Source organism: Melanerpes formicivorus, unplaced genomic scaffold (genome assembly GCF_026170545.1).
Source record: "Melanerpes formicivorus ecotype bairdi unplaced genomic scaffold, bMelFor1.0.p_v2 SCAF_14, whole genome shotgun sequence".
Lineage (NCBI taxonomy): Eukaryota > Metazoa > Chordata > Aves > Piciformes > Picidae > Melanerpes > Melanerpes formicivorus.
In genome coordinates, this window is record NW_027142366.1 from 2135333 (window position 1) to 2153513 (window position 18181).

Below are 18181 nucleotides of genomic sequence, written 5' to 3' on the forward strand. Positions count from 1 at the left end.
GAGGTGGCATGTCTGTCTGTCTGTCTGTCTGTCTGTCTGTCAGGTGGTGTCTCACTCTGCTTCACTGCCCAGCCCCGCACAAAGGGCTGGAGCCCAGGTGTCACCACACAGCACAGGCTTCTGGGGACCACTGAATCACAGGCTGGGGTGGGTTGGAAAGGACCTTTAAAGGTCACCTAGTCCACCCCTGCTGCAGCCAGCAGGGACATCTGAAACTAGACCCTCAGTGTCCTCCAGGCCCAGGTCTTCTCACCAGGAGGAGGCTGTGGCCAGCAGAAGATGCTCTGTGCCTTTCTGAGGGTCTTGGCACATCTTTTAAGGCTGACATCAGACAAGCACACGAGTAACAACCCTGGTGCTTGGTACAACACCTGCCCAACTTGCAGGGCTTGCCAGATGGTCCTCAGGGGGTAACTTCGTGACCTTGGTGCTTGGTGACCTAGAAAGTGATAGGGAAGGAGCTGTTGTGCACTGCAGTGCAGGAGATGTTTCCAGCCCAAGCAATGGGTGACTTTTCCTGACTCATCAGCCAGGAATTCATTCCAACATCCTCATTTATGGCAGTGGCTGTGATGGGCAGCGAAGGATGAGCAGCCATCTAGCAAGCCTGGAGAAGTGATGTGGTGTTACTACAGAATCACACAGAATCCCAGCATGGGGAGGGTTAGAAGGGACCTCTGGAGATCATCCAGCCCAACCCCACTGCTACAGTAGGGGCACCACAGCAGGTTGCTCAGGATCCTAATGTCTGGACAGGTTTGGAATCTCTCCAGAGAAAGAGACTCCCCAACCTCTCTGGGCATCCTCACAGCATTTGTTTTCCTCCTGTTCAGATGGAACCTCCTGTGTTTCATTTTGTGCCCATTTCCCCTTGTCCTTTCACTGGGCACCACAGGAGTCTGGCCCCATCCTCTTGCCCCCCACTCTTTAGCTTGCTGAGCATTGATCACATTCCCTCTCAGGCTGCTCTTCTCCAGGCTCAACAGCCCCAAGTGTCTCAGCCTTCCCTCCTCACAGAGCTGCTCCAAGCCCCTCAGCATCTCTCTAGCTCCTGCTGGACTCTCTCCAGTAGTTCCCTGTCTCTATGGAACTGGGGAGCCCAAAACTGGACCCAGTGCTCCAGCTCTGGTCCCACTTTGAATGATGCACTCCACCCCACACACAAAGATCAAAACCAGTGGTCTGTGGTTTAGAAGCTGCTTTGGGGGAAGGGGGTTGAAAGATGGGTTTGCCCTCCTTGCAGCTGCAGCTGAGCATGTGTGAAATGCAGCTCTGCTCAGGGCTGTTCTGTGGTGGGCAAGTTCTGAGCCCAGCTCTGCTGAGGAAGGTGTGGAGCTGCCACTGCCCTGACAGAGCAGAAACCACACAGAAAGCACTGGGTCAGCCATTTCAGCACTCTGCAGGACAGAGGCTGCCAGGGCAGGGGCCTGCTGCCTTTCTGGGGGCTGCAACACATTGTCTTCTGCAGCCCCAAAGTCTGTCTCCAACAGGAGGCAAAGCAGGTGCTGAGGGAAGAGTGTAAGAGCAGGAGCAAAGTGTGAATATTTCACACCTGTGCCCCCCCAGCCTCCAACAAATGGAGACACCTGAGTCCCCAGACCAAGTGTCACTTCCCTGTGTTTGTGAGCCCTGAGGGCTTCTTGTCTCCTAAACCTGCTTCTGCAGAGACCTTGTGAGCTCCCAGCATGGGCTGGGGGCTTCTGCAGATCACTGCCCTCCACTGCAGGCTGCAGAGCCCCCACCCCAGAGTCCACTGCCAAGCCCAGCACCAGCTGAGCCTCAGCCAAGGTATGTGTCCCTTGGCCACAAGGAGTTTCTCCCTTATGAGGAAAGGCTGAGAGACCTTGGGGCTGTTTAGCTTGGAGAAGAGCAGCCTGAGAGAGAATCTTCCTAATGCTTGGCAAGAGCTAAAGGGTTGGGGGGAAGAGGATGGAGCCAGACTCTTTTCTGTGGGGCCTGGTGGCAGGACAAGAGCCAACAGACACAAACTAGAACCCAGGAGGTTCACATGAGCTGTGAGGGTGCTGGAGCCCTGGAGCTTGCTGCCCAGAGAGGTTGTGAAGTCTTCCCTGGAGAGATTCCAAACCCACCTGGCCATTGTGATCCTGGGCAACCTGCTGTGAGAGACCCTTCTTTAGCAGGCAGGTTGGACTGGATGACCTCCAGAGGTCCCTTCCAGCCCCCACCATGCTGTGATTCTGTGTCACTGCTTTTCAGCACTGGGCACCCAGTTTGGCTCCTGGTGTGAACGGGGAGTGGCCACGGGTGCGTTCACCTCTTCCCATATCACTCTGGGGTAAGTAACCCCGGGGCAGGGGCTGTGCAGTGCTTTGGAGTGCCACCGGCCCCAGCTGTGTGTTTACCCGAGCCATGGCTCAGGAAGGGGTAGTTGTCAGGGCAGAGTTACAGGTAGTGAAGGAGAGAAGAGGCTTTCAATCTGTTTGCAACACGGGTTAATGATTCACGCCACGCTCCGCCGGAGCAAAACAAACCAAGCCCCGGAGCATGTGGGATGTGAGGCTGGGAGCAGGGCTGCCCGGGGCTGGGCTGGTTGCAGAACAGGGTGAAGGTGTGCTGGCAGGTGACAAGTGTCCAGAGGGCTTGTATCTCTCTGAGGGGTTTGTTTCCGTCTGGAGCACAGCATTTTGGGGGAGCGGAGGGGCAGCAGGATGAGGGAGGGATGCTCCACGCAGGGAGCCACATTTGTGCTCTGCAGCTGGAGCACAGCGCGACGCAGAGCCTGCCGCTGCCACCAGTGTGACTCAGGACAATGCTCCGCGCCACCGGCGAGCCCTGTGCTGCCAGCCAGCCCTGATGCAGCCGCCCGAGCTCGCTGCAGCCACTCGAGCCTGCCCGGCCGGCCCGGTGGCTGAAACCCAACCACCCTGGGGGGTCAGTTTGTTTTCCGTCTCATCCCTGTGGTTTCCTCCTCAGCCTGCGCTCAGGAAAAACGTCTGAGTGCCTCTGGAGCGACCACGTGGCCCCGCTGCCATCCCCGCAGGACCGGCATGATGTAATCGCGGGCCCTGAGCCGTGATGCAGAATCACTCCACTCCGGGCCGCCGCTCTTATTGGCTGCGTGGCCCTGGTCCTACGGGCGGGGTTTTCCCTGCCCCGCAACCAAGCTCACCCCGGGGAGCCCCACCCCGCCTGGCATCCATTGGCCTCCAAACCCGGCGAGCCGCCGAGGGTGCTCCGTACTCCCATCCTGCACAGAGGATGCTGAGGGTTTGCTTTGGTCCCCCAGAGCAGGGCAAGCATCATGTGGAGGGCCCTGGGGTGCATGGAACCTTAGGGTCAGGGAATGTGCCCTGCAAAACCTGGCTCTGAGTGACAACAAAGCCATGTTTGTGTGTGTGGCTTTCCCCCAGGCTGGGCACCTGGCTCTTGGTGGGGGGAGGGGGTGACTCTCAGGAGGATGCCTTAAAGTCCCCTGGGGCTGTGGCACCTCCATCTCCCCAGCCCTGAAAGCTCTCTCCTGCAGCATACAGACTGCTGCCAGGGCTTTCCTGAAAGCAAAGGGAACCTCCCGCTGCCATGGAGCCCAGTTTCTCCCTGGTCACCCCAATAAAAATGTGGAGAAAGCACACATCCCCCCCCCCCCCCCCCCCCCATGCCCCACAGGAGGCTGGGGATCTCCTGAAGGCTTGTCTCTAGCAGTGCTTGCTGTGGGTCAGAGATGTCCCAGCAGCTGTCAGTGACACTGCCCCAGCCATCAGCATGGAGCTGTGCCAGGACTCTCTGGGCTCAATCCAGCTTGGCCACAGGTCAATGCCCCCAGCTCCAGGAGGCTCAACTTGGGGTGAGAGCGCAGAGGGACTGGCAAGGTTGTGTACCATCCACCATGTGCACACACAGTATGCTCTGTGTGGTCCCCAGTGAGCCCCATGTCACACCAGGGTGCCCTGTGCCATGCAGGGGATCCCCATGTGACACAGGGCTGTCCATTGCACCCCCTTGTGAGAGCCAGCAAGGCTCGGGGGGAGGTTTCTATGGTGCAGTCAGGGTTCGTTCACAGCTACCTTCAGATGGTGCTGGGTGGTGCAGAGAGGAGAGGACAGACTTGAAGAGGGCCAAGGTTGGGGAGCATTTTATTTTCCTAAATTGTTCCCAGCAGCAAGTCCAACCCCCCCCCCCCCAGCTCTGCAGGGCATGGTGGCATGGGCTCACTCTGGCATGAGATCCCCAGTCTGCCACTCACCACTCATGGGCACCCACAGGGCTGCCCCCAATGGCACCAGTGGTTTGCCACAGCTCACGGTGCCTGGGAGGGTGCCTGGTCTCAGCTGGGGCTCACAGGGCAGCATACCTGCTTTGGCATCCCCTAACTGGGGCTGTGGGACCTTCTCCCACTCTGGGCCATGCCATGGTTGGTAACAGTGCTGGGATGTGCCCTGGACCCCAGAGCTGAGGGGGCAAAGGTAGATGTCCACAGCCTGCTTCTGTGCCAGGAGCCTGGAAAGTTGACCCAGTGTCCCAAGCTCACCCTGGCACATGGTCTCCACGAGGTGCTGGGGGCAACTGTAGCCATGGCCACCACCTTGGCCTTCCTGCCTGCTCCCGTGTGTGCACCGGGCTGGGCTAAATGGTCTTTAATTCCCAGTCCAGGTATTTGGTGCACGTCCCAAGGGCTGGGTGACTTCCCGAGGGCTCAGTGACAGTCCCCAGGGGTTGGTGACTGTCCCCAAGGGTCGGTGGCTGTTCCTAGGACTTGGTACCGATCCCCAGGGCTCGATGACTGTCCCAAGAGCTCGGTGACTTCCCCAAGGGACTGCTGCTCTGCTCAGGGACTTCAGCCTGCCTTGCTCCTGGTGCACCGGCTGCCTTCCCGGTGCAGCCAGGGGGCCCATGCACGGCGCAGCCAGGGGCACCCTGCCCGGTGCAGCTGGGAGGTCCCTGCCCGATACAGCCGAGGGGTCCCTTCCTGGTGCGGCCCGGGGTCCCTGCTCGGTACGGCCGAGGGTCCCTGCTCGATGCAGCAGCGCGGTGCGGGGAGGCGGCCCCGGGGCGGGCTGCGACGGCGGATCCGCCTCCATCCCTCCCTCCCTCCCTCCCGCCGTCCCTCCCCTGCCCGGTAGCAGGTCTGGGCACGGTTCGCGGGAGCAACTTGGCGGCTCGTCCCGTTCCTCCCTCTCCCCGGGCCAGCGCGGCCATGGCGGGCGGGCGGCCCCGCCGCTCCTAGAGTCGCCGCCGCAGCCCGCGACCTGCCGCCGCCGGGATGAGCACCCTCGGCTTCGACGATGGGGCCCTGGAGGGGCTGTCGCCGTCCCTCGGCCTCTCCGGGGCCAGCGACATCGACACGGCCCTGCTCAGCGACATCGACGGTGCGTCCCGACCCGGGCAGCGGCGAGTGGGGCCGGGAGGGGGACAAACCTGGGCTCGGTGCACGGCCGGGACCGGGCTGGAGGGAAAACTGGGGGCTCGGTGCATGGCCGGGGGGCTGGGCTCGGTGCAGTACTGAGGCTGGGTGCATGGCTGGGACCGGGCCGCAGATAAAACCAGGGCACGATGCATGACCGGGGGGCTGTGCTCGGTGCAATACCGGAGCTCGGTGCACGGCTGGTCCAGGCTCGGTGCACGGCCGGGCATAGGGAGACCAGGCTCGGTGCATGGCCATGGAACCGGGGACCGTGATATGACCGGGGGGAGCGGGTTAGGTGCATAACCGGGACTAGGTGCGTGGCCGGAGAAGCGGGCTCGGTGCCGGGCTTGGTGCGGCGGGGGGAGCCCACCGAGCTGCAGGAGCGTGGGTCGGTTAATGGGCGGCTGGTTCCGGTACCGGGGGCTGGTCCATGTCAGGGAGCTAGCGGGGGAGCAGAGTCCCGGAGGGTAGTGGGGTGTAGGTCACCAGGACCCTCGGGCTGGAGTTGCCGGTGCTGGAAGAGCCCCGACGGGCTCCCCCAACACCCCCACCCCCCTTCCTCAGCATGGTGTCACCTCTAGTCCCGCCCCCTCCGTGACATCACCGCCGGGGTTACTCCCGGTCATTCCCTCCAGGACGCCTGGATTCCCCGAGCCATCCAACCGGGACGGGGTGAAGAGGCGGGGGGAGGCTCCTATAGCGGCCCTTGGGGCTGAGCGGAGCATCCCTGCGGCTGAGACCCATCAGCACCCACCGAGCCGGGGTGTCCGTGGGATGGAGGTGGTGCTCAGGGAGCCCATTCCCAAGGGGACCTATTCCCCAGTGCCAAGGGGACCTGTTCCCAAGGAGACCCAGTCCCCAGTACCAAGGGGACTTGCTCCCCAAGAGCACCCACTCCTCACCACCCTGGCACCGAGGTCTTGCTGATGCCAGGTGCAGTCTTACCATGGCTTTAGCCAAAACCTGGGTTTGCTAACCCTTGGCCAGCCCCAGTGCCCGGTCTGGCTGCATGCTCCAGCGGCTCTGCCAGTCTGTGCCATCCGATGCAGCCCAGCAGAGCTGGTGGAGCATGTGGTGAGGCAGGCACTGAGCCCTCTGATGCCTGCTCTGTAGTGGGGCAGCTTGCTTCTGGAGGTGGCATCCCAGGGCTGGAGCTGCATCCCAGTGGAAGTCAAGGTGGATCGTCACAAATCCAGGTGCCACCTGCCTCCTCTGGCAAGGTTTTGGTGTGAGGCTGTGCCACCTTGGGGTTTTACCATGCCCTTTTGTATCGTGGCCATCACAGCCACTTGTACTCCATGGCTCCCCCCGCCCCGTTTGCCAGTGATTCCTGGGTGGCTGTGGATTGTCCCTGAGCCTGTTCCAGGTTGACTGAGATCTGCATCCAGGGGTGTGGGTGCCCTGTGCCCACCAGGACCTGCAGCTGTGTGGCTTTGCCACACAGACTCCCAGTGGGCTGAAGCAGCAGGGTGGGGGAAACTGCGGCACCAGTGGGTGCCATGCTCATGGCCTGGGTGGCAGCAGGTGCCACAGCATAGAATTATCTGGTGGGTGGGCTGGGAGAGGCGTTCCCTCTCTGTACCCCCAAACTTGCCCCTGGATCACAGAGGAGCCTTGTGGGGAGAGGTCTCCTGAGCAGGTGGTGTTGAGACTGAGGGGTCCCCCCAGAAGGGAGCCCACGTGTGCGGGCAGAGGTGCCAAGAGCAGGCTGTCTTTCGGCGGGCACACGGGGCTGCACGTGGGGCTCTTGCAGGGCATCTCCTGCGGGCACCGGCGAGAAGCTTCACCTGGGGCTGGCTGGACGTGGGGGGCGAAGGGGGGGAAGGGGTTAACGGTGGCTGGCCCCAAGTAACCGGTGGCCTGGCAGGTTACGGCGGGGTGCCCGCGAGTAACCCTCAGCCGGGCTCACCTTGGCGCGGCCGCGGGGCTGGCTGGGGGCGGAGGGCGGCGATTGGCGGAGTCACATCACCCCATCGCCAGCTTCGCTCCAGCCCTGGCACCGGCAGCGTTGGGGAGGGCTGCGGGCTGCCGGGGAGGAGGCCAGAACGTGGCTTTAAAACATCCTGCTGCTCCCGCACGGCCGCTGTGGGGCTAAGCGAGGCCCACAGCCTGCTCCTGGGACCCCCGCGGTGCCCACCGGCATGGACTGCCCCTGCGAAGGTAGCTCCTTCCTCGCCGTCTTCCTCCTCCTCCTCGCTGGGCAGGCTCACTGTTGAGACTCCTCTTGGAGTGTTGCACCCCCGTGGTCGGTGTCTAGGGGCTGCGCACCTCGGGGGGGGGCGTCCCAGGGGTGGGAAGCCTGGGGGTACTGCGGTGGGGACCCCCGAGGTCTGTGCACTTGGGGGTGCCACAGCAGGGACACCCAAGGTCCATGTGCCTGGGGGTTCTGCAGGCACCCTGGGTTGTGTGCACCCTGGAGGTACCACTGAGGGGGTACCCTGGCATCTGGGCACTCCAGGGGCACTATGGTGGGGGCATCTAGGGGTTTGTGCACCCCCAGATCTCTGTGCCTAGGGGTACAGTGGTGGGGGCATCCTGGGGTCTGTGCACCCTGGGGGTGCTGTGAAGGGGGTACCCCAGGGTCTGTGCACTCCAGGAGTACTGGGGGGGCGGGGGGCATCCCGGGGTCTGTGTTCCTGGGGGTACCACCACAGGGGCATCTTGGGGTGATCTGGTAGGAGTGTCTGAGAGCACCTCAGTGTGGATGTTGGCCATGTTTGTGGGGACATACCCCAGGCACGCAGGTCCCACTGAGTGGGGCAGAGCCCCTACCCCCACCCTGAGTTAATTTAACCCTGTGCTTGCCCAGCTGCCCTCCTGAGAGGGCTGCTGTGGGTAGGCACGCCTGGCATGGGGGTCTGGTGTGCCACCTCTCTGTCCCAGTCCCATCACCCCCTCCCAGTAATACTGTGGGGGGCTTTGGGGGGTTTCCAGTACAGGATAAATAAGCTAGCTGGGACAGGCTCCTCTCTGCCTCCCTCCACCTCAGAACCAGGCTCAGATCCACTCTGTCACCCCCTAGAAACCTCCAGCGGCTGGTGGCCAGGTCTTGGCACCAACAGTATGAGCCCCCTGCCTCAGTTTCCCCACTAGGAGGGTGGCTAGGAGGGCACAGCAGATTCCTGGGCTCTTAGAGAATCTTGCCCCTGGTTTATGGAGAGATCCATCCCCAACTGTGGGCTGGGCAGCGTGGGGGCAGCCTGGGGCAGCCACTGATGGCATGGGGGGGTCTGTTTTGCAGACATGCTGCAGCTGATCAACACACCTGACAACGACTTCCCGGGGCTCTTCGACTCACCCTTCGGTGCCCCTGACACCGCCATGCCCCCGGGGCTGCCCCCGGCTCCAGGCACCCTTGGCACCTACCTGGGGCCCAACAAACCTCCCCCTGCTGCCCCCACCAGCAGCGTCTACCCAGGGCCCCCCGGGATGGCGACCTTCACCCCGCAGCCCCCCGCCCCGCTGCTGCCGGCGCCGGCCCCGGGTGTCAAGGAGGAGCCTGTGGCCGTACCCAGCAGCCAGCCCCAGCCTGGCATCGTGCTGGCCCCCAGCTTCGTCCCTGCCTCTCCCAACCAGTTCAACTCCCAGCCCCTGGGGGGCTTCCAGAACCAGCACAGCTTCTCTGGTGAGGATTTGGGGATGTGGGGAGGGTTAGGGGTCCCCAGGTGGGGGCTTGTGAGGGGCTCTTGCTGGAGTGGGAGGGATGCATCCCTGTGGGGTGGGGTGGGGGTGCCCAGGGTGGGATTGTTGTGGTAATGCTGTGCTCTGCTCCATGCCCAGCTGTGCAGCCCGGGGGTGCAGGGCAGACTGTGCCCAGTCCCCTGCCCACTTCACAGCCAGCCCAGCCCGTGGCACTGCCCGGCCCAGTGCAGAGTGTGGCACCCCAGCAGCTCCTGGCCTCCGCTGCCCCTCAGCCCATCTCACCCCAGATCCAGCCGGTGCCGGTAAGCCCAGAGCCAGGCGTGGGTGAAGGGATTCTGTTGCCCACCAGCTCCACTGACTCCTCCCCTGTCCCCCAGGTCTTGCTGCAGCCCCACTTCATCAAGGCTGACTCCCTGCTGCTGACAGCTGTCAAGACAGACGCTGGCAGTGCCAAGAGCTCCAGCATCGCCTCCTTGGCCACCACCACCAGCAGCTCTGCCACCCCGCTGCAGGTGCCGGTAAGGTCCCACATCCAGGGAGCTCTGGGATGAGAGAATGCTTGGGGACCCCCATCAACACCACCCTGCATCCCCACAGGCCCTGGTGAGCGGAGGAACCATCCTGGCCACGGTGCCACTGGTGGTGGACGCCGAGAAGCTGCCCATCAACCGGCTGGCACCCAGCGGGAAGCCGGCGCTGGTACAGAGCCGGGGGGAGAAGCGCACGGCTCACAACGCCATCGAGAAGCGCTACCGCTCCTCCATCAACGACAAGATCGTGGAGCTCAAGGACCTCGTGGTGGGCACCGAGGCCAAGGTGGGAGCCGGGGTGAGATGGGACCAGGGCTGGGCAAGGGGGCGCTGTGCCCGGGGTCTGAGCCGTCCCCTGTCTGCCGGCAGCTCAACAAGTCTGCGGTGCTGCGGAAGGCCATCGAGTACATCCGCTTCCTGCAGCAGAGCAACCAGAAGCTGAAGCAGGAGAACCTTGCTCTGAAGATGGCTGTGCAGAAGAACCGTGAGTGGCAGGGCAGGTCCTGGGGAGGGCTCGGCCTTGGCGCCTCAGCTGCCGTACCCCTGCCGGCGCTTCTCAACCGGCTCTACTCCCCGCAGAGTCCCTGAAGGACCTGGTGGCCTCCTGCAGCAGTGGGGCCAAGGCAGAGGCCCCCATGGAGGTGGTGAAGCCAGAAGTGATGGAGATGCTGACCCCACCGCCCTCGGACGTGGGGTCGCCGTCCCACAGCAGCCTGCTCTCGCTCAGCGGCACCAGCAGCAACAGCAGCAGCGACTCGGAGCCCGACAGCCCCCTCTGCGAGCATGACAAGGTGTGGGGGGCTCTGGGGAGGAATCCCACCACCCTGAGTGGGCAGCAGGTCTGCTGCATCACACTGGGGGTACCAAGGGCAAAGTGTGCCCAGTGCTGGCATGGGAAAAGGAGCTGAAAGTTCTGGTCTTGCTCTCTGAGGCTGCTCCTCACCCAGTTTGGGGCTGGGCTGCTGCACCCGTGCACTGTGCCCCAAAATGTGCTCTGTGGCACATGCCTGTACCCTGCATTTCATGCCATGTACCCCATCACTGTGCCCCATGCCCTGTTGGGAGCGCCTGTGTCCAATGCTCATAACCAGGACCATGCCCTGTACCCCATACCTGAACCCCATAACCATGCCCTATTCCCTGTACCCCCTGTCCCATGCCTGTGCCCCATGCCATGCCCTATATCGCATACCCATGCCCCATGTCCACGCCCTGGGGCTCACGGCAGCTCTCCCTGTGCAGGTGAAGCAGGAGCAGCCTCCACCCTCGCCCAGCAGCCAGGGCATGCTGGACCGCTCCCGCATGGCCCTCTGCGCCTTCGTCTTCCTCTGCCTCTCCTTCAACCCCCTGGCCTCCCTCCTCCGGGGCTCCAGTGCCCCAGCCCCTGTGGGAAACCCAGGCACCAGTGGCCCCAGCAGGAGCATCATGGCTCAGTCTGGCACCGTGGGTAAGGCCTGGCGTGGGGTGGGGGCTCTTGAGGTGGCAGATGTCGGGATGGAGGCTGTCAGTCTGGTGGTTATTGGAGTTGGCCACTGGGATGAGGGCTGTTGGGATGGGTGTGGGGCAATGGCTGTCACGGTGGGCATGAGGCTGTTGGGGTGGAGGCTGTTGGGGTGGGCATGGGCTGGAGGCTGGTGAGGTGGACACCATCAGGGTGAATACTGTTGGGGTGGATATGGGTTGAAGCTGTTGGGATGGAGGCTGTTTTGGCGGTTGTGGTGGACATGGGGTGAAGGCCATCAGGAGAGATGTCACAGGGTAGGTCAGATGGGAGATGATTGGGGTGGAGGATGCTGAAGTGGACGTGGGACAGAGGCTATTGGGTGGAGGTTGCTGGGATGGACACCACTGGAGTGGAGGCTTCTGGGGTGGGCATGAAGTGAAGGCTGCTGGGCTGGAGAGCATGGGGTGAGCACGGTGTGGGGTGGTGCTGACTTCCCCCCTCCCCACACAGAGGAGCCATGGGGGTGGTCGCAGTGGCTGTGGCCCACGCTGGCCTTCTGGGCGCTGAACACGGCGCTGGTGCTGGGGGCGGTGGTGCGGCTCTTCGTCTTCGGGGAGCCTGTCACCCGCCCCCACTCCGAGCCCTCTGTGCTCTTCTGGCGGCACCGGCGGCAGGCTGACCTCGACCTGGACCGGGTGAGCCCCAGCCCCTTGCCACACCCTGGAGCGAGAGGATCTCTTCAGGTCCTTTCCAAGCCAAACCGTTCTATGATTCCCTCGCACTGGTCCCACCCCTGCTGCTGTCCCCTCTGACCCCTTCTCCTGGTCCCACCCCTGCTGCTGTCCCCTCTGACCCCTTTCTCCTGGTCCCACCCCTGCTGCTGTCCCCTCTGACCCCTCTCTCCAATGCCAGGGGGACTTCGCCCAGGGTGCCCAGCACCTGCGGACGGCGCTGGGGGCACTGGGTCGCCCTCTGCCCGCCTCCCACGGGGACCTGGCCTGCAGCCTGCTGTGGACCCTGCTGCGGCACCTGCTGCAGCGCCTCTGGGTGGTTCGCTGGCTGGCTGCCCGCGCCGGGAGGCTGCGCCCCGACCCCCCGCCCCCCGCCCACGTCCGGCAGAGCGCCCGCGATGCTGCCATGGCCTACCACCGCCTGCACCAGCTGCACCTCGCAGGTATGGCCCCACGCTATGGGGGGTGAGGGGATGGGACCCCTGTGCCCTGCATTGTCCCTGGGACACCATCTCCATCCCTGAGTTTCCCGTGTCAGTTCCTGAGCCCCCCACATCCTTCCTTGAGCACCCCATCACTGTGCCCGAGACCCCGTGCTCATCCCTGAGACCTCCATACCCCTCCTGAAGACCTCCACCCCTGAGCCCCCCTCTCCATCCTCGAGACCCCATTCCTGTCCCTGAACCCCTTGTCCCCCTCCCTGAGCTCCCTGTCTCCATCCTTGAACCCCTCATCTTTGTCACTTAGCCTTATGTCCTCATCCCCGAGTCCCCATCTCCATTCCCGAGCCTCTCATCCCATTCCCTGAGTCCCTGTCCCCATCTCCGCAGGGAAGCAGGCAGGGGGGCACCTGCTGGCCATCAACCTGGCACTGAGCGCCGTCAACTTGGCCGAGTGTGCCGGTGACGCCGTCTCCGTGGCTGCCCTGGCTGAGATCTATGTGGCAGCTGCCCTGCGGGTCAAGGCCAGCCTGCACCGCTGCTTCCACTTCTTGGCTGTGAGTGTGGAGCAGCCCCCTCCACCCTGGGGCAGAGGGGGTCTCCTGTGCCCCTGAATGCTTCCCTGACTCCCCACTCTCCCTACAGCGCCCCTTCCTCTGCAGTGCCCGGCGTGTGGCTCTGTCCCATGGTGGGGCTGTGCCCCCGGCCATGCAGTGGCTTTGCCACCCCTTGGGCCACCGCTTCTTCGTCGATGGAGACTGGGCCGTCAAGGGCGTCCCAAGGGAGACCATCTACAGCTCTGCTGGCAACCCAGGTACCCCACCACCCCTGGCCCCCCTGAGCCCCCCGTTTCAGGGTGGGGATGTACCTGCTCACCATCCCTTTGTGCCACAGTGGACCCTCTGGCGCAGGTCACCCAGCTCTTCCGTGAGCACCTTCTGGAGAAGGCCTTGTGCTGCGTGGCCATGCCCGAGCCTGGCCGCCCCGCTGCCCAGAGTGAGGGGTAAGTGCCAGGGTGGGCATCCTGCTCCCTCCACCCACCGTGGGGCCAGCCCCACTCATGGCCCCTCTCCTGGCAGGCGCTTCTCCAGTGCTCTGGAGTACCTCCAGCTCCTCAATGGATGCTCCAACGTCAGCGGCACGCCCGGCCCCGCACCCTGCATCAGCTCTGGCTTGGCTGCTGTCACTGGTGAGGCTGGAATGTCCTCCCTCCCTGTGGGGATGCTTTATAGAAGGAGGCCAGAGGGCTGGTGGACACCCCACTCTCGTGTCCCTTCTCACCTTGCAGGCACCGACCCCGTGTCCAAGTGGTGGGCATCCATCATTGGCACAGTGATTCACTGGCTGCAGGGCGACGAGGAGGGGGCTGAGCGCCTCTACCCACTGGTGGAGACCATGCCCCGGGCACTGCAGAGCTCTGAGTGAGTGCTGGGGGGCACGGGGGAGGGGAGGGTGGCAACTCATCACATACCTTCCCTCCTTTTTGGGTTGGCACAGCCCTTAGAGGATTGGTTTGGTTGAAAAAACACTTTATTGAGTCCCAAGGTCATCGTGTCCCTCAGCACCACATCTACACAGCTTGTAAAGCCCTGCAGGGATGGGGAGCCTACCACTACCCTGGGCAGCCTGCTCCAGGGCTTGACAGCCCTTTGGGGGAAAAAATGATTCCTCATGTCCAACCTAAACCTCCCCTGGCACAACTTGAAGCCTTTTCCTCTTGTCCTGTTGCTTGTTCCTTGGGAGAGGAGGCCAACCCTCACCTGCCTCCAAGATCGTTTCAGGGAGTGTTAGAGAGCCAGAAGGTTTCCTCTCAGCCTCCTTTTCTCCAGGCTAAACACTCCCAGGTCCCTCAGCTGCTCCTCACCAGCCCTGTTCTCCAGACCCTTCACCAGTACAGTGCCCTGGTCCTGCTGGCCACACTATTCCTGATACAAACCAGGACGCTGCTGGCCTGCTTGACCTTGTTACTAACACTGAGCAGCGTGGCCATGCCACCCAGTGTCCCCAGAGTGGGACACCATCCGTGCCTAGTGAGGGCTCAGCAGTGACCATATCCCCACCTTGCAGCAAGCCCCTGCCCCGCGCTGCCTTGCACTCCTTCCAAGCCATCCGAGCCATGCTGAGCAAGCAGGACGGGAGCCAGGCCAGTCTGAACCACTGTGAGAAGGCCAGCGCCTGCCTGCGGGAGAGCCTGGAGCTGGGCAGCCCCCCCAAGGGCACCATCGACAAGGTGAGTCAGGCTGGGGACGGGGAGGTTGCCCGGCCCGGGTGGAGCGGGAGGGCCGAGCCCTGGCGGGAGGTGCCCCCGGCCCTCGCGGGGGTGCATTGTAGTTGCATTGCATGTGTCAGACTGGGAGTGCAATGCCCCTGCCGTGCAGCCCGGCGGGGGTCCCGCGCAGCCACGCCTGCCCGCAGGGACCTCCTTGTCCGCCCCATGCCGTCGTGTCTGTCCGTCCGTCCGTCTGTCCCCCACGCTCACCCGGCTCCCCTTGCCCCAGGCGGTCCAGTTCTTGCTGTGTGACCTGCTCCTGGTCACCCGCACCAACCTGTGGCAGCAGCAGATGACAGTCAGCCAGCAGCGCAGCTGCCTCTACCAGGCCTCTGCCATGGAGCTCCGCGGCTTCCAGCAGGACCTCAGCAGCCTCCGGCGCCTGGCGCAGACCCTCCGCCCTGCCATGCACCGGGTGAGCCCCCAGCACCTCCTCCCGCCGTGTCCCCTTGTCCCCTGCACACTGCCGTGCTCACCATCCTCCCCTTGCTCAGGTGTTCCTGCACGAAGCCACTGCCAGGCTCATGGCCCGGGCCAGCCCCACACGTACCCACCAGCTGCTGGACCGCAGCCTGCGGAGGAGAGGGGTGCAGGGAAGCAAAACAGGTGGGACACAGGGTGGGACGCTGCTCCCCACCTGCAGCACTCCAGGAGTGCTTGGCAGCAGGGCACAGCGGGCTCCTGCCTATGCTTGGGTGGTGGCACCTGCTCTGGGGTGGGTGAAGAGCCACAGCACCCAAGGGAGGGTTGGTGGCTTGCAGTGGTAGGTACCCTTGAGGCTGACACCCGCTCTCCCTCCTCGCAGCTGGTGAGCCAGAGAGCCACCCCACGCCACGGGAGAATGCTGAAGCTCTGCTCCTGGCCTGCTGCTACCTCCCACCCAGCTTCCTCTCGGGACCGGGCCAGCGCGTGGGCATGCTGGCTGAGGCTGCCCGCACCCTGGAGCGGCTGGGCGACAAACGGACGCTGCACGACTGCCAGCAGATGATCATCAACCTGGCCAGTGGCACCACTGTCACGTCAGGCTGACCGAGGGCGCGCTGGCAGCCCCACTGCTTGCCCACCGTGGCGCTCGGGGGTGGCTGGGGGTGACGAGAATGTGCCTGCCTCAGTTTCCCCTCAGGGGGGAAGTCCCTTCAGCAGGATGGTGTGAGGGAGCAGGTTTTAAGGTGAGGGGGTGGGGGAGTGAGGAGGGGCAGGGTGATGCCCAGTGCCACTGGTGATGCCCACGGAGGCTCCCAGCATGGGACAGCCACGTGTGGGGCACCCTGAATAGGCTTGGCCACCCCATGGCTCTGTCCCTGTGCCCAGCCCATTTCGGTGCTGGGGCGTGGGGACCTCTAGTGACACTGTCTCAGTATTGCATGGCACTGGGACGCTTCAGCAGCCTGGCCCCAGTGCCATCCAGTACCTCCCAGTGCCCCGGTAATCCTTCAGCACAGGGTAGGGGGCGGGGCATCCTCATCCTCCTCTCCTGGTTGTCCCTGCTTTATCCCCTCCCCCTGCTCCCGCGGGTCTTGCATGGGAGGCTCAGCTTTGCCCCCATTGTGGGGTTTGACCCCATGGTGGCAGCTAAGGACCCTCTCCCCAACCATGCCCATGGGGTGCAACCCCAGCCTACCCTGCCCCCACCCCCAGTTCTGACCAGTGTCCCCAGTTAGGAGCTGTCCTCACCCCCAGGCGTGGCTGGTCCTGAGCTTTTTTGGAGAAGGGATGGCAGAGGGGCATGGGATTCTGAGGGGGCTGGAGGGTACCCCTGTCCCCTTGCTTCACCCCGACTTGTACATAGCCCCTCCCCCAGCCCCCCCCCCGCGTTTTTAAACGGTATTTTCATAGCTGCAGAGTTTTGTACAGACTATTAAAGCTGATTATTTATACTGGTGTGTGCTGGCCTTGGGAATGAGTGGGGACACTGAGGCTGGGGGGGTACACAGAGCCTGGCTGCACCTAGGGACAAAGGACCCACCCTCTCTGAACACCCTTTACATAAGGAAAAGCTTTTTCACTGTGAGGGTGACAAAACACTGGAGCAGGCTGCCCAGAGAGGTTGTGGAGTCTCCCTCTCTAGTGACATTCAAAACCTGCCTGGATGCATTCCTGTGTGACCTACTCGAGGTGATCCTGCTCTGGCAGTGGGGGTTGGGCTGGATGATCTTGCAAGGTCCCTTCCAACCCCTAACATCCTGTGATCATACAATTTGGTTGGGCAGCTCCAACTTTGGGTCCTAGCTTGCTTCATGGGCTGGGGCATGGAGAGAGCGAATCCCACCCCCCTCCTGCCAGAGCAGGATCACCTATACAGGCAGATTTTGAGTATCTCCAGAGAGGGAGACTCCACAACCTGCCCTGGGCAGCCTGCTCCAGTGTTCTGTCACCATCACAGTGACAAAAAATTTCCTCCTGTTTACATGGAACTTCCTATGCCCCAACTTTCACTCTCTTCCTCATGAAGAGGTTGCTATGAGAGACACAAGGGTGGCAGAGGTGGGGAACGGAGACACAAGCGTGGCAGGGATGCAGAAGCCCCAAATGCTCCTTCCTCACCTGGGTGGTGTTGCTTCCCTGCTCCAAACCCCCAGCCCCACTCTGCAGCATCCCCTCCAGCAAAGCGAGAGGGGATCTCATCCATGTCCATCAGTATCAGAGGGGTGAGTGTCAGGTGGAGGGGGCCAGCTCTTTTGGGTGGTGCACAGTAATCAGACAGCAGCAGCTACAAGCTTGAACGCAGATTTCACCTCCATATGAGGAGAAACTTTACAGTGAGGGTGATGGAGCCCTGGAGCAGGCTGCCCAGAGAATTACATAGAATAAAACAGGTTGGCAGAGACCTTCAAGATCATTGCATCCAACCCACCAACCAATCCAACCCACCCAAACAACTAACCCATGGCACCAAGCACCCCATAAAGTCTCCTCCTGACCACCTCCAGTGATGGTGACTCCACCACCTCCCTGGGCAGCCCATTCCAATGGGCAATCACTCTCTCTGTATAGAACTTCTTCCTTACATCCAACCTGAACCTCCCCTGGTGCAGCCTGAGACTGTGTCCTCTTGTTCTGGTGCTGGCTGCCAGGGAGAAGAGACCAGCATCCACCTGTCTACAACCTCCCTTCAGGTAGCTGTAGAGAGCAATAAGGTCACCCCTGAGTCTCCTCCAGGCTGAGCAGCCCCAGCTCCCTCAGCCTCTCCTCACAGGGCTGTGTTCCAAACCCCTCACCAACTTCGTTGCCCTTCTCTGGACTCATTCCAGCAACTCAACCTCCTTCCTAAACTGAGGACCCCAGAACTGGACACAAGACTCAAGGTGCGGCCAAACCAGTGCAGTGTACAGGGGCAGAATGACCTCCCTGCTCCTGCTGGCCACACTGTTCCTGCTGCAGGCAGAGAGGTTGTGGAGTCTCCTCTGGAGACTTTCAAAATCCTCCTGGATGCATTCCTGTGTGGACTAAACCCGGGTGATCCTGATTTGGTGTGGGTGTGGGGGCAGGGGTGTTGGACTGGCTGATCTCTGGCGCTCCCTTCCAACCTCTACCGTACCCCGACACAGACCCTGGGCGGCACCTGAAGACACGGCGGCAGGCAGCAGCTGGCACCCCCATGCCCCCTCCCCACCGAGACAACCCAACCCAAAACCCCCCCTTAAAAAAGGGAGGAAAAGAGAGGCCAGGAGGTGGGGGGTGGGGGTGGGGGTGGGGGGACACACCACATACTTCCAAAACAATCGTTGTATCTTTATTGACGCTCTGAATGCAATGACCTGTT

At 62.7% G+C, this 18181-nt stretch overlaps 1 protein-coding gene across 1 annotated transcript; it reads left to right on the forward strand.

The window, feature by feature from the left end:
- Positions 1–5068: 5068 nt before the first annotated feature.
- SREBF1 (sterol regulatory element binding transcription factor 1) lies at positions 5069–16295 on the forward strand. The gene is made up of 19 exons (XM_068146569.1): positions 5069–5324; positions 8604–8987; positions 9143–9306; positions 9382–9522; positions 9602–9820; positions 9904–10018; positions 10114–10325; positions 10777–10981; positions 11489–11673; positions 11891–12152; positions 12540–12706; positions 12795–12963; positions 13044–13152; positions 13229–13338; positions 13438–13570; positions 14217–14379; positions 14648–14833; positions 14913–15024; positions 15224–16295. Exons 1-19 carry the CDS (start codon positions 5219–5221, stop codon positions 15445–15447), a joined length of 3366 nt encoding a protein of 1121 aa, XP_068002670.1. The 5' UTR covers positions 5069–5218; the 3' UTR covers positions 15448–16295.
- The last annotated feature ends 1886 nt before the right edge of the window (positions 16296–18181 follow it).